This window comes from Diabrotica undecimpunctata, chromosome 7 (genome assembly GCF_040954645.1).
Source record: "Diabrotica undecimpunctata isolate CICGRU chromosome 7, icDiaUnde3, whole genome shotgun sequence".
NCBI classification, from domain to species: Eukaryota; Metazoa; Arthropoda; class Insecta; order Coleoptera; family Chrysomelidae; genus Diabrotica; species Diabrotica undecimpunctata.
The window spans coordinates 60,725,072-60,740,741 of record NC_092809.1 but is presented as its reverse complement, the minus strand read 5'-3'; the positions used below and the strand labels follow the sequence as shown (position 1 = coordinate 60,740,741).

At 32.9% G+C, this 15,670-nt stretch overlaps 1 protein-coding gene across 3 annotated transcripts in view; it reads right to left on the bottom strand.

The window, feature by feature from the left end:
- LOC140445406 (serine/threonine-protein phosphatase 4 regulatory subunit 1-like) overlaps positions 1-15,670 on the bottom strand; it is a 462,854-nt gene that overhangs the window by 73,437 nt on the left and 373,747 nt on the right. For all 3 annotated transcript variants that reach the window (XM_072537408.1, XM_072537410.1, XM_072537411.1), the window contains one exon: positions 9,390-9,496. In XM_072537408.1, the coding sequence (XP_072393509.1) occupies positions 9,390-9,496 (107 nt within the window). The remainder of the gene's footprint in view (positions 1-9,389; positions 9,497-15,670) is intronic.

The following is a 15,670-nucleotide window of genomic DNA, read 5'->3' as shown; positions in this document are numbered from 1 at the left end:
GGGAATTGCATGGACTAAATGTTTTGCTTCGATAATTGATTGCAGGATTTCAATTAACCTCCTCCACATTTCTTGAGCCTTTGTCAGAGCGTCGTGACGTCTAAATATTATTAGCTTGCTGTAAAAATTAACAGCGATTCTGTGCCATATGGACAGCTTCATGTAGGGATTTTCCCAGCAGAGTCCTCATTTGGGCTGACCATCGTATTGGAGATCTTACTCTTGGTCTTCAGCCTTCTACCTTTCCTTCTACTACCAATGGTTCCATGGTCCCTGCTCTTCTACCTAGGTGGCCAAAGTAAATTAGGTTTGCTCTGTTTACTTTTTTTAATTGCCTGTCTTTGATACGAAGCTCTTCCAGAATTGACAGGTTGGTACTATGTTCTGTCCAGGACACGCTTAGAATTCTTCTAAAGACCCACACTTCGAAGGCTTCGATCTTACTTCTAACGATCTTTTTGACAGTCAATGTTTTAGCTGCTCCAAATATGTATCAAGAACGACAAAAATTAGAATCTACAAAACAGTTATCAGACCTACAGCTACATATGCATGCCAAATATCGGTGCTTAAATTATAAATAGGCCTTTTAGAAAGATGGAAGAGGAAAGAGCAATATATGGGGGTATGAAAATAGATAACCAATGGAGAAGAAGGAATAATAAAGAACTTGAAGAACTATATAATGAATCAAAAATAACGATGATAATCAAAGCACGGAGAATACGATATTTAGGACATATTGAAAGAATAGGAAAGGATACTGAAAATGGTATCACGAAAGCCAATACAAAAAATAAGAAAAGGTAGACCAAGAAAGAGATAGAAGGGCAGTGTATATAAAGACTTATAAAAACGTAATCTTCAGAGTTGGAAAGAAAAAGCATTGTACAGAAATCAATAGAAGCAAGTGATAAAGAAGTGTATGGAAAGACTAAATCTAAGAAATTTTAAATGAAATTAGAATTTAAATTAAAGACTATAAGGAAAATAAACTTTTCAGCCCTAGGCCTTCAAGGCTTGTTGACCTTTATAAAAAAAAATGTTTCAGCTGCGTATGTAGCAATGGGAAAAATAAGGGCATTGGCCAACTTGAGCTTAGTATTCCTTGTTGTTCGGTTTTTCAATATTTTAATCTATTTAGCTATTGCGGTTCGGGGCATTGCTAGTCTACGCTTGATTTTTGGGGAGCAATCTCATTATTTTTGTTTTTCCGGTGTTGATCTGACGTTCGAATTCTTCGCTTATCCGACTTAGCCGTTCAGTGCTGGTAATCATTTCGACTTAATTCGCTGCTAGTATAAGTGTGTCATCTGCGTATTGCAGGTTGCTGATTTTTCTGCCTCCTATAGTAATTCTTCCATTCCACTCGGAATACCGAATTCCATACTTCTCATTATATGTTAAGAATATATGTTGTATAATAATGGTGATAGTATGCAGCCCTGTCGTTCCTTTCTTTGTTTTAAACGCATCTGAATTTATTTGAATATATATATATATATATATTTTTTTAACTTTGCCTAAGTTTTTATCATACAGCCACGCACAGATCTTTAAAATTAATGCAAGAAGCGTATTGGCAAATATGAACTAACTCGTTTAAATGGTTCATCCGGGGTTTGGGATTAGAATTGTTTCCGCCACTTTCCACTAAAATGAAAGCCACTGGATTTTCTTAAGGTTTATATACTTAGTTTAGATTTTATATACTTATTACTAGCGTTGTTGCTCTCGCCGGTAGTTGCATCAGAGTCTCCACAGTGATCAAATTATATTTGTGAGACTTAACTTACGATTTAACCTAGCTTTGATTGAATTATCAAGTTTTAAGGTGAGTTCAGTGTTTAAGTTCAGTATTTACTATTCATCAAATAACAGTTCCGGTGAGAATTTGGTTTTAATCACTGTCAAAATTTGCAGATCAATTAAGAACACATGAGTTCGTTATTTTTTCTCCCAGGTTCAATTTTTCGCCTTGATTGGTGGATCTTATAATACAAAAATAGCAACATCTGAGAACCAAATCTAAAGTAGTATCAAGTATCACAAATACCTACTAATCAAAGATAACAGTACGAGAGTAAAACAACAGAAACAAAAGAGGTAACAACCAACAGGCACTAAATCACCAGCAAAACCCTATGAAAGATAGCAAGGTAACTGGCAGTAGTTCTCACAAATGTGACTATAGCCTTAGTATCAGACAAGAACCTCGTCTTTTTTGGTGGTTAATATAAGGAAGATTGATTCTAGCACTTTCTTATTTGTAATTGTAACTGTCGAATAAAGAAAATGTTCTTATATATCTGTGAAAGGAACTGAAAAAATATTATTCGAAAATGCTTTTTAAATTAAATGAAACTTTTTTGTGTATGTAGTTGATGGTTACACAAACGTCAAGTTGTGAACTTCGTGAGCTAATGTTAACCAGGTGATTCATCTTAAGTCCAATAAGAGACACTTAAATAACCATATAAGCTAAAATCACCCATTTAATATAAAGTCACCTGAATTATAGAAGCTGCTCAATACAGAATTAGAATTTCGAAATAAAGACATGCTACCGATTAACAGTCATACAGAACTATGCAAATAATTTTATCAGGAAGGTCTGAATTTTCAAAAAAAAAAAAGAAGATAGTATCTCAAATCCACGCAGCCCTACTACGAAAGATTTGTGCTATAAGACGTTCTATTTGGAAAAACCTCGTTATGAAAATGGACTTTCTTTCACACAGTTGTATCCACACATAACAGTTAATGATAAATGACATTTGTCAAACGAAACAAAATTTCAAGTAAAGGTTGAGCAAAGTTCTGCATTGACTAGCAATTTCCAACCAGATGTTCACAAAACTGTAATTTTTTTACCACCCATCACTAAAACGTCGATGTAATATAAAGTCTCTTCGTTTCTTGCCATTATACTAGAAATGATACTAGGAATGACTGAAACAGAAGGTTAAATATGTATCTAGATCAATATCATAAATAAACACGTTTTAGAGGGAAGCATTCTACCATTTGGAAGCTTGGTCGGCAATTAATTTTTATATTAGTTTTCTTGTTACCAAAATTCTATAATTATATAATTAAACCCTAGTATTAAACTTTTAATATAATTTCGACTAGATCAGTTACATTTTTAGGTCAATTATTATCCCATAAATTACTTTTATTAAAAAAAAATGATATATTACTTTAAAGACAGGCCTTTGGTGGAATTAAATAATAAATAAAGTTACTATTTAAACCCGCTTGGTTTTCCTGTACGCACGACTTTGGTGATAGTCGTCGTTGAGAATGATCCACGTGCGCTACTTCCTGCCTCTCTCTACCGGAAACGTGGCGGCTCAAGTTCAACGCGCCCCAGAATAGAACAACAACGACAACGACGATGTCGACGATGAAAATACAACAGCGGATCTACGGGAGAGGGTGCGAAGAAGAGTGTAAGCAGCGAAGGATGTGTGTAAAACAAGCTTTGTAAAATGTGTTCTTTTTTTTGCAAATATACTAATGAAATACTTAAGTAGATGCGTAATAAAAAAAAAATATCTTTAGTTAAGCACATGCGAGCATTTAGTTTTCTTTTAAATAATAGTGAGCTCAGATATACAAATTATGTGAACAGTTTTCAACAGAAATAAGGCAGTTTACATTACAAAAGTTGGGAAAAAATAATTTTTAAGTTTTAAAAATCAAAGTTTGAGAACCTATTTTGCAGAATAGCGCACACTACGTTACTATAAAATTCGCTTCCAAATGGCTATTGGAAAGAGGAAAATTTATTATGTCAAGTTCACTGACAGCAAATAGTTAGGGCAGCAATCGACATAAATGAAAGAAAATCAAGAAGACGTTAAAAAACAAATAAACCATAAACTGGCAACTGGTCCAACTGGTACTTAAAAAACGTTTGGATTTTACAATGTATTAGTACAATGGATCTTATTTTATTATGGGAAGACTACTAGAGTTGGTTGTTTTTTTATACTCGGAATCTCAATTGCTTGATTTTTTTCAAATAGGTATAAAACAATTTTGAAAGCAGCTCCATCTGGTGGTTGAAACAGCGACTCCATAGAGTCGGCGACCACAGCTTTTGGGTTGGTAATGGAATGTGAATTGAAAATAGCCTTAAAAAGTAAATATTAAAAAACAGAAAGATATGTAATAAATAATCAGATATCTAGACTAATAATTGATGATATGAAATTTGGGGATGTATCTAGGATCGTTAATGACTGGAGAAAATAAGTGTTACTACAACATAAGAAGATTAATGGTCTAAATTGCACAGAAAGCTTAAACTGATCATCTTTAAAATACTATTAAGATCAGTGTGAACATATGGACCAAAGATGAGGTCAAATACACAGAATAACTGAGAATTGTTTAAGCATTTCGAGCAAAAAAGTATTTTTTTTTTCTAGTTTTTAAGACTATATTTATAGAGGAGTGAAGTAAGAATTCTTTTGAAGGCGTTACAACTGTGAATTGTAGAGAAGTTTTAGGAAGCCTGTTATTGTGACACGAAATAGGTAAAGCATGTAATCAGCTGATAGGAAAACACAACAGTCACAAAAGTTTTCGACCGAAGAGGACCGATATAATGGATACTCAAAAAAGGGCGAAATTTAGGTATTTGTACAACTTGCATGTAATCACTTGATACAAAATCTATTGGAGTTAATAGGTGAGAATTGCCAAACACGAGGAATTGAAGATTGATCTAAAAAATACTTTACTGAGTCTCAACAACACAGGATTCTAAACAACATGTTCCTTTTCTAAACTGTATTTGTAATTTGTAGTAATGAAATTAGTTTTTAAAGTTTAAAAACTTCTCAGTCATACATTGAAAATATGGAAGGGAATTGATCGATAAATAATGGGAGAAACAAAAATATAGGGAAATAAATTAAATATTGTGTTTGTTTATATGGGATTAAGCCACAATTTTATTGATTGCAGCGATAATTACATTTTTAACTAAAAAAAATTGATGTTTCGATTTCCACTCCGCAAATAGTTCTTAAAAAAGATTAGGTAATAGAAACATCATATTATTAGAAATGTCAAATTCTTTTAGTTCAAAATGTAATTATTATCAACTGTGGCTTAATCCCATATAAACACATTATTTAACTTAGACATGCCACAAGAAAACAGTTTCAGAACCTTTGAAGGAAATCACTTTGGATTTATGTAAAGCAAATCAAAAACAAATGCAAGATTATGGCTATGTACTATGAGCAACTAGTGAACACTTTTTAGAAATAACTAATTAAATGCTCATTACAATGTTTTCTGACATTAAGAAAAACTATGACGAGAGTAGCTTGAAATTCCTGTGGTGGGTAATAAATAAGAAAAGAATTTCCTAGTGAAGATCGTGAGAGAAATATACAATAACAGAACATAAAACTAACATTATGACAGTACAAGAGACTGATGAGTTTCGTATACCAGTAGGATTGCACCAGAACTCAGTGTTTAGTCCTTAATTAGCCCTATTAGCATTGGATCATTTGGAAGTCAACTCATGCAAAAAAACGCGGATTGATTCATCCCTAATGCGAACAAGCAATGACAAGAAGTAGAAAAGAGGACAAAAAACATATTGGGAGAGAGACAATACAAGTATGTGAATGAGATTAATGTTGGTAATACCCAAGAGAGTGTATGTGTGCATATATATATATATATATATATATATATATATATATATATATATATATATATATATAACGGAAATGGTTAATGCGAGTGAATAATAAAAGTAAAATGTAATGGCATGTCTCGCAAAACAGGAAACCAAAAAAGTATATCGATGGAAGGCAACCGTATATACGTATTTCTGACTTTCGGTCTTCTTTAGTACGGTGCAGCCAAGTTAGAAGTAGTGATCCTTTCCCAAGTTAATATGCTCGTTTTAGGCTCGTTATGAAGACCAATAGTCAGAAATACGAATATACGGTGACCTTCCATTGATATAATATATATATATATATATATATATATATATATATATATATATATATATATATTCGATAGTATGGTTATGATTTCTGTGAACCCTTTTTCAAAAAGCGAAATTAACGAATTTAATAAAATATTTTGTAACAAAATGCAACCTGATCCCGCCACTGGTTTAACACGTAGTGCCTCAATATAATTATTATTGTCAACTTTCGATTTCAAGTATTATTTGTCAATTTCAGATCACTGGTTCGAAGGTGAACGTAAAATAGACATGAAATACCTGGGTTTGGAAAATAAGCACTTTCTGAAAATTGAAAACAACTAGGGTCAATTCTAAATGTCGCTATGACAACATGTCAGTCAATCCTCATTCCTTGACCTGGCTCATAAAGTCCGAAAAGAATCATAAGAAGAAGCACAAAACGACCGTTCTAATCGAGATAACAAAACTCAAACGGGATGTGCTCAAATATCCAGGCAGTGGCGTAACAAATCAAATAAAAAAATTGTATCAAGCAATACTTTTTCAACTGAAAACTTTTGTTTTATTCCACAAATTTTATTATAATTTACTATCACTACAGCTGTTTCGGCCGAGTACTTTCTTAAGTGAGCTATTTTTGTTATGCGTCTAAAACATTATAGACTTTAACTAAATAAGTTGAGGAGGGGATAACTGTTTGTCACAAGTTAGTCATTCAGAATTATATCTGTATTTTTTAATTTGTTAATTTCCACAGATTCTAATAATGATAGCTTAAGGCCTTTATTTCGAATGTGAAGTGCGTAAGTAGAATCTATGTTTCTATTAGTGACAGCCCTTTTGCGTTCTGCTATCCGTTTGTTAAAGGTTCTACCTGTTTGACCGATTTAAGTTTTTGGGCAGTTGCCACATGTCAAGTTTGTATACACCACTGTGTAAGTGCATTTTCTTTTGGCTCTTGTTGTTCTTAATATTATATTTGCTTAAGTTGTTGTTTGAAAGCTTGCATTACTATCTTTTTTATGTGTTATCGAGCAGAAAGTACGGGTTTTTTTTTCTATTGACCGAAAGAATAATTCCAGGGCTTTCTTATGCAGTTTTTGGATTAATATTTTATTTATTGTCTGTTCGTTGTAGCCATTGTTTACTGCTATCTGTCTAATGATATTATTATTATCTAATGAATTCTATGTCGAAGTTGTTTTTTGCATGGGAATTTCATACATCAAAAGATCTACTTCCTTGAGATGTCAGCCACTTATTTCAATGATCATTTTACGTCTAGTTTACGTAAATGTGTTATACGAGTTCTGGCTATTAAATAACGAGACTACTTATGAAAAAGAGTTTTATTTTAAAAATCATTCTACAATCGAATGCTCTCCTTGAATATATTCCCCTTCCCTCGCCACACAACGATCCATTCGTTTTTTCCATTAGTCAAAGCAATGCTGGAAGTCTTCTTTTGTTAGAGCTTTTAGGAGCTCCGCCGTTTTTCGCTTCACCTCTTCCATCGACTCGAACCGGATTCCTTTTAAGGCAGACTTGATCTTAGGAAACAGGAAAAAGTCACAGGGTGCTAAATCAGGCGAGTACGGCGGGTGTTCGAGCACTGGAATGCCTCTAGCGGCTAAATAACGCTTCACAGACAGCGCTTTATGGGCATGTGCGTTGTCCTGGTGCAAGATCCACGGCTTTAAATTTTGATTTCGACATCCTTGCTTTTTTCAATCTTGGCGATGCAGGAGTTTTCCAGTGTATGGATTGTCGCTTAGTTTCAACATCGTATTTGAATATCCAGGTTTCATCGCAAGTGATGATGTTTTCCATTAATTCAGGCTCTTCATATAAACTCTCAAGAAAATCTGAGCAGATCTGTTGACGGACGAGCTTTTGGTCAGTACAGAAAAAATACTACTACAGCGACAAAAACGTGTTTTCGTACTAAAAGAGTAGACACTTCCAGCTATCCAATGCTGCATTCGTTTCCCACTATTCCCCTCTAGGACGCCTTCTGCGCGCGCAGTCTCGTTATTTAATAGCCAGACCTCGTATTACCTTAAGAAAAAAAAGAACATTTTGCACATGACTCACTAAGATTCACTGAGTAAGGGTAACTAAACTGATCGCTAGTTTAGCTGAATATGGTGTTAGTTTGGTGTATTTGTTCGTTTTTTTAAATTGATTTTATAATAAGTATATAATATGCCAAGCCTTTTGGGTGTAAGTTATTTACAAACTTGTGAAACCCAAAATGACAGATACAGAACTGGTAAGAGGCAATTCTATAGATTTTACATGTAATTCAATTTCGCATCAATTAAAATCATGCATATTGGCCCTTCCCTTGTTAAACGACGGAACTGTTATATTTACATGCCTCAGGTGATCTAATCAATTTATGATTAATGGAAGTAATTGTGCAGATAAATTCCCACAACTTCGATATTCGATACGAAAATGTATCAATACTCAGGATACAAATCATACGTCGACCAACTTGATATGTCAAAAGTAATTTGTTTTTTGTTTTGTCAAGAAAGTGCGCCTAACGAAAATTAAACAAAAATAATTAATAAGTTACTACGAACCTTAATAAATTATACTCAGAAATACGAATATAGTGTTTAATCTGCATTCTCCAGATTTTTGCACAACAAAAACTATAGAACTTTTATAAATCATAGCCACTTTGGAAAAATGGACCGGCAAATTTTATGTAAATTGTGGATACGGATGTTACTTTTACATGGAGCTAAGGAAAAAGTGGTAAAAGGAATAATGAAGACTACAACCAATTAACAAAGAAGCTGACAAAAAGAATTTTAAAAGATTTAAAAAAGTTATTCAATATTAGTACAGCATATATTTTTTAACTCAGACTTCGCTGTTACAGTGGAGGAGTAGCGGCTAGATAAATGGGAATTTAAAATGCTAAAGAAGAATTTTGGGAGGGATAAAGAGTAAGGAGGATGTAGAAGAAGAATCAATCGGGAAGTATATAAGCAGTAAATTAAAGTAGCAATAATATAAAGCAGCATAAATTATGACATATTATGTAAAGACACAAAGAATAAGGTTGCTGGAGCACACCCAAAAAATGCCAAAGATGGTCTTACCACTAGGTGGCTCATAGAAAGTAGGAGAGAAATACTAAGATCCTTTATCCCTCTTCTACTTTCGTCGTCAGAAACGAAAATGCCACTGAACCTCTAAAAAATCATACGCACAAGCTGAATTTTGCTGACAATGTCAATTTTGGGACAACAAAAAAGAGATGCACCACCGGGCTTCATCCTGAAATGGGGGAGGGGAGGGGAGATCAAATTTTTCAAATAAGAAATTCGATTGATCTCATCGATTATCGTAAAAAATGGAGATTAATAATGGAGATCTTCATTTAAGGTTTACTCACCATCAGCTGTCGATGTAAGAACCTTCATAATTTCTGGTAAGTCTTGTAGTAAAGTTTCTGGAGGCCATGTCCGAAATTCGTCTAATACAGCTTTTGCTACTTTGTGCCTGAAAAAGAATACATTAACCATAAGTTATATGAAAAAAAAGTTTTATATTTTGAAAGTTTGTAACTAATTTGTTCGTTTAGTCAATTAGCCTGAATTTAGTAGGTATTTGATAAAAAACCAAAGTCTATACACAACTGCTTAGTTACCATTCATTATTTGGTGGAGAATAATTTATAGTACCACAGTAGTTTGTTCTGTTATACAAATTCCCATAATTCAAAGGATTTTGTACTTATACCACTCTATGGTTTATAACTATAGTTACATTTTTTCAACTACAAACATCTTATGAGGACTAAACATTATCCACAAACAAACATTTTTAAATATCTACGCAGACATTTTTTATCCACGTTATAATGTTTACTTTTCAAATATTTTAACAAATTTCTAATATTCATTGTGGTCTTTAAAGCGCATATATATTGTAGATAAAGGAGTCGTAGATCTTTTCACGCTGAGACCGGGCAGATCTTTTGTAATTTACCTGGCAGACCTTACATTGTTGTAATTTTCGGGTCAGTTTAAGCAGGACGGTACAGCAATAACAACTTAGTAATTGAGAGTATCGTTCTGGCACTGCTGGCAATGGGCTGTATGAAAAGTAACAAAATAAAAGATTCAAACTCGTCCTGCAGTGCACATATCAATATAAATGTGTTGTAACAATATAACTAGCCTCTGAAAGTTGGGAGCCAATTTGTATCAAATTTTCTTTGGGTGCCAATTGTTAAGGCTTCGTCTAGCTTAGTCTCTCATGTGTGAGAACGTCTTATCTCAATGCAAATCTGAAAAATGAGCTTCGCTGGGACAAATAAAACAGAATATTAACTAATCATATTTCTTCCTCCTCTTCTTCTTAGTCCTTAACCTGATACAGGTATCGTGATATCATAAAAGCTATTAGCTGATTTTTCCAATTTTCCTCCACTTCTTTCTATCTTTTGTCATTCTAGCACATTCTGACACATTCTTTTATTTCTTCTTATATTTGTGTTCTTATTCGTTTCTTTATGTTTAGCTGGTTCATATAGATTCATTTGTTCTTGGATGGACTAAAAGATAAACAGAGTTGATACGAATGTAAGCATCCACCAATGAAAACTAGCAGACATTTCAGCACAAGTTTTAATCAAGGATAAAATCATAATTGAATGCACCGAGGATCAGTGGATTGTAAGTGTATCCTTTAATTATTTATTTTTTAAACAATTTTAAAATAAACTTAAAGGTAACCCAGGACAAGCACACATTCATAGAGGACAAGTTTTGGTTATCTTTCCCTTAAAATAGTTAATAACAAGATAACAAAAAAACATAAATTTAGACAACTTATCTTCTGAAATATAAATAATATTGTTTACAATGCATTAATATCATGAGATGACTAATCCCTAATACGTCAAACTATGTTACAATTTTTTATTAAATTTCATCCGATATATTTACGACTACCAAACAAATAACCATCCATTAGATTTTCTTTAATCTAAAGGAAAATTTTCTCTTAGCAATGTCCGCAATTACTATACTTTCGTGTTATCAATTATTTGATGTAGATACTACGTCAAACTTATACGGTAAAGATTATAGTCCAGTAAAAGATTGTCTATAAAATTTATTTCCAGATATCTGAAAATTAAAAAATATTATTAAACATGGAATAATAACGAATGTTAAGACGGGATGAAATAAAGAGTTGCAAAGGATGGTGTTTCAGTCATGCAGATGATAATATGGTCTCCGCAGCAAATATTGACAGAACTGTAGCAGTGGAACATACGTCTGAAGTAAAATGGTTCAAACTTTTATAGACCAAAGATAAAATATTTATATTGTTATAAATAATATAATACAGTTATTACTCTAAAAACTAGGATCGGTAATACACAACAATGGGAACTAGATGAAGATGCATGAAGTGGATTTTGAATAGGATGGAGTTAATGGAAAAAAGTGGGACCTCTAAACGGAAAAATATTTCATAAAACCCACAAGCAGGGACACCGTTAAAAGATACCGTATGATTTATGGCACTAAATGTTGGCTAGCTAAAATAAGAACTACTCAAGCATTTCACAGAAATAGATAATTAGAATGCACGAATTGATAAATTCAATCATAAAAAATGATAAAATATATATTAGAGAAATAAATAAGATCTAACATAGATATTAGTATCGTAGAAGCCCAACAAGGCCAAAAAAGCCCAATAAGACGCTAATTATGCTCGAGAAGATAATGCGATTTTATCGTCGTTTGCAATACAACATTTTTTTCTATAGCAAGACTTCAAGTTCAGGTGAAAAATAGAATTTCAAAGAAAATTGTAATTTTTAGCACAAAAATCGCAATTGTATTGCTCCGTTGCTAGGGATATGAATTACTCTGTATCCAATATAAAATCAATCCAGTACCTCGAATCAAGTGTTTAAGCAAACGAGTACAAGTTGTGATGCTGCAAAAATAGATATTTCTAATAATTTTAATTGTAAAATTTCAGTTGTTTTTAATCCTTAATGTGTTTGAATTTGTAAATTTTATTGAATAAAAAAAAGTTAAAACATTTTATCTACTCTTGCTGTTAAAGTGTCACTTTATCTACCCTTGCGGTTAAAGTGATACTTTATCTACTCAAAACAGTTGTTATAGCAACACTTTAACATTAGCTATGGTAAAAAGGAATTTTCCTTATTTTAAGGTTAATCAGTTATGACAAAAGAAGGCTTCATTATTAGGAGCCACTTTTATATCACATCACCAAAATTACCAAAGTTCATTGTCAGATTTGCAGATTATATCGCCTTAATTGCAAATCCAAATAAGACAAAATTAAAGCACAATTTGGTTTTAATAAAGTTACCAAACCCTGATCAAAAGATTCATTATTAAAAATACTGTTTGACATTATTACTTTCAAGAAATATCTACCTATTTCTTCATCATACCATCAATGGCGTTAAAACTCTTCGTGAGAATTTGTCACGTTTACATTGCCTTTTACTCCCGTCGGTTCTGTGCCACTATTTTTTTCTCATTGTCTCACTCCCATTTTCTCCAGTTTCTCCCTACATATTTCCTAATTTTCCTATTACGTGACAGAAAAAAAATATGAAGATTTACATGAGAGCAAAGAACATTAATGAAAGATCTGATACACGTGGATCATCACAGCTAAATAGAAGAAGCTCTAACGAAACTGAAAAATAAAAAGGCTCCGTGGAACGATGGAACAGCAAACGAGCTCATAAAATATGGCGAACCATAACTAATGCAACAGTTAACAAGCATGTCTACTAATATCATAAAAGTAGGACGAATACCCGAAGAATAATTCATTAGGCTGCTTGTCGTAATTCCATGCATGTCTTTAGACGTTGGCTATTATTTTAACACAGATACAGAATACAACAGATATTTGCAGCATTTATGCCAGAAAAATAGGCTGGAAAAACTGATAATAGAGAGAAAAGTTCAAGGAAAAAGACCTAAGGGAAGAGCTCCAAGCCGTTGGGTGCTCCACATTCCTAAAAGGGATTGGGACTGAGATTTTTTTGTCAGCATTATCATGGCTTCTTTCTCTATCGGCAGACGCAGATATTCCACCTGAAGATTGATCCATTGTCTTTAGGCTAAGATATATAAAAAAAGGAAGACTTGAAAGCTTAGGAGATATAATTCTTTACTGTAAATCGTACGATTCGGAGAAATATCTTTAAAAATATTCACAATATGAAACAAAACAGTTGTTGGCTAAAACGAGACGTAATAAAATGACAAATGAAGGCTAAAACTGGCTCTAGTATAAGTTTCTTTTATATCATAGAGCACACGACTAGCATTATATCCTCTAAAACTCATAAATAAAAGAATAGAACATAAAAAAGCAAAATAAAAGTAATACAGAATTGAACAATAGGATTAATTTGAACTATAGAAGATATTGATACCTTGTGGTTGTAAAGTACCTACTCCTCATGCAGTAACAAAATTATTAGTAGGACATTAGGGATAGAGTTAAAAATTATTTTCGATTTAAAAGAGTAAATAATTAAAAGTCGTTGCTTCATAATTAAATCTGAAAATATATCTGAACCCATCGTTTTTCACTTCTTCCAGAACCAGAATGATTGTAAGATTTTTAATGAACAATTACAAGAAACTATTTGTGCCGTATGTAATTTAGATCGTATTTTAGATTTAAATGTTAAATCGAATCTGAAAGGGTTACCGATTCCTCTTCGGGTGTACCGGTGAATGGTACCGAAAGAATTTTTGGACCGTACTAATACACCCAAGTTAGCATATTTGAGATCGCAGATAAGTGCGAGTCGCGGTCTACGTAGTACACGATGATCGGTGAAACAAGTTCGCGGCACACTTGATGTCTTTGATTCATTGGAGAACGAAACTCCGCCCCGCGACAACTATCTAAGATGGCCGACCGCATGGGCCAATTTTATAATTTCTTGCGGCGCAATTTTTCCAATTGTTTTTGCGACTTTGTCATTTTTTACAAATTTTATGACAACACAATTAATAGACGCACATGTTTGTGTAAAAAATCCTATCAAAAATTGATCTCTTGTATCATTCCTGGCAGATATACATAATGGTATTAATAAAAAGTAGATTGGGTAGATTCTAGAGGATTATGGTACATAAAGTAGACTTATTACTACATAGCAACTTTTTTCTAAAAAATTGTGTCCCAGAGACCTTTCTTTATTACTCGCTCTCATCTGCAATTTTTCTTTCCTTTTTTACTGACTATTTCTATGCCAATGGTCTGCTGGTATCAATTTTATCTTTTTAAGATTCTAGTCGTTTCTATAGAAGATTCATAGAGACATTGCAATTATAAATATAAAGTTTTTTCTTTCTTGAATTAAAATTTTCCTCAATTTCTGTTGATTCCCTTGCGCGCTGCATGTGCACTTTATGAGATTTATTTTACAATTTCTGTTTGTTTTTTTTTTATTTTCTCTATGCAATCGATTTTTTATTTACTTTTCCATGTTCTCCACGTCCAACGGCTTCGTTTGATAGAGCTTACATTTTTATCTCTTAATGAATTTTTCTCTTAAATACTGTAAAGAGCCCTACTGCCAAGGCAGTCATGTGTATACAGAGGCTCAACTCTTTGAGGAAACGAAATTTAAAATAAACGAGAACTTAACGTGAAAGAAGGTAATGCGCAAACTCCATAAATTGAAAATATTCAACATGATCTTGTCTCTGTTAGAACAGAAATCCTCAAACCACTTTGAGAAAAAAAAAACCTTGGATGGCAGCAGAAATTCTTGATCTTACGAAAGACCGAAGAAAATATAAAGCAAAACACCTGAATACAAAGAAATTTAAAGAAATATCAGAAAGAAAATCCGAAAAGCAAAAGGGAGGTGGCCTCCGGTAGATGCAATAGAAGATCTGGATACAAAGTACGATTTAATTTACATAAAAAACCAAAGAAAGAACAGTGTTATTGTGTTATTAATAACACAAGAACGAATATCCTTAAAATGAGTGGAGTGATTACAGATGTGAAGGAAATATTGCTTCAATAGGAAGGATATTCCGTGAGGGTACAAAACCACCAATGTTACGAGAGGAAGTAATATATGCCATCATAAACACAATAAACGACAAAGCTATTAGACCAGATGATGTGCCCATCGAATTATGAAAACTCATTGACGAATATGTTATTGATGGAATGGTTGAACTCTTTAATTGCATATATCCAACTGCCACAATCCCCACACAATGGCCGCAATCTATCTTTGTAGCAAACCCCAAACATCAAGTGCAACATCCTGCTTAGATCACAGAACAATATCTTTGATAAGTCACACACTTAAAACATTCTTGAAAATCATACACGGCAAAATTGTTACAACTTCTGAATATCAAATTCGTTACCACAATTTGGGTTTAGATATTAAAAGAATACAAGAGAGCTTGTTTGATTCCAATGTGCCCAGAGATGCATGGTCAAAAACCATGACATGTAGGTACTTATGTTTTGTAGATTTTTAAAAGTCATTTGATAAGGTTCAACAGTAAAAGCTTGTAAATACCTACAATTAAAAATATTGACAGTCGTGATATAAAAAATATCATAAATACTATATTGGAAACTAACTGCCCAGTAAAGAGTTGACAATCAGAA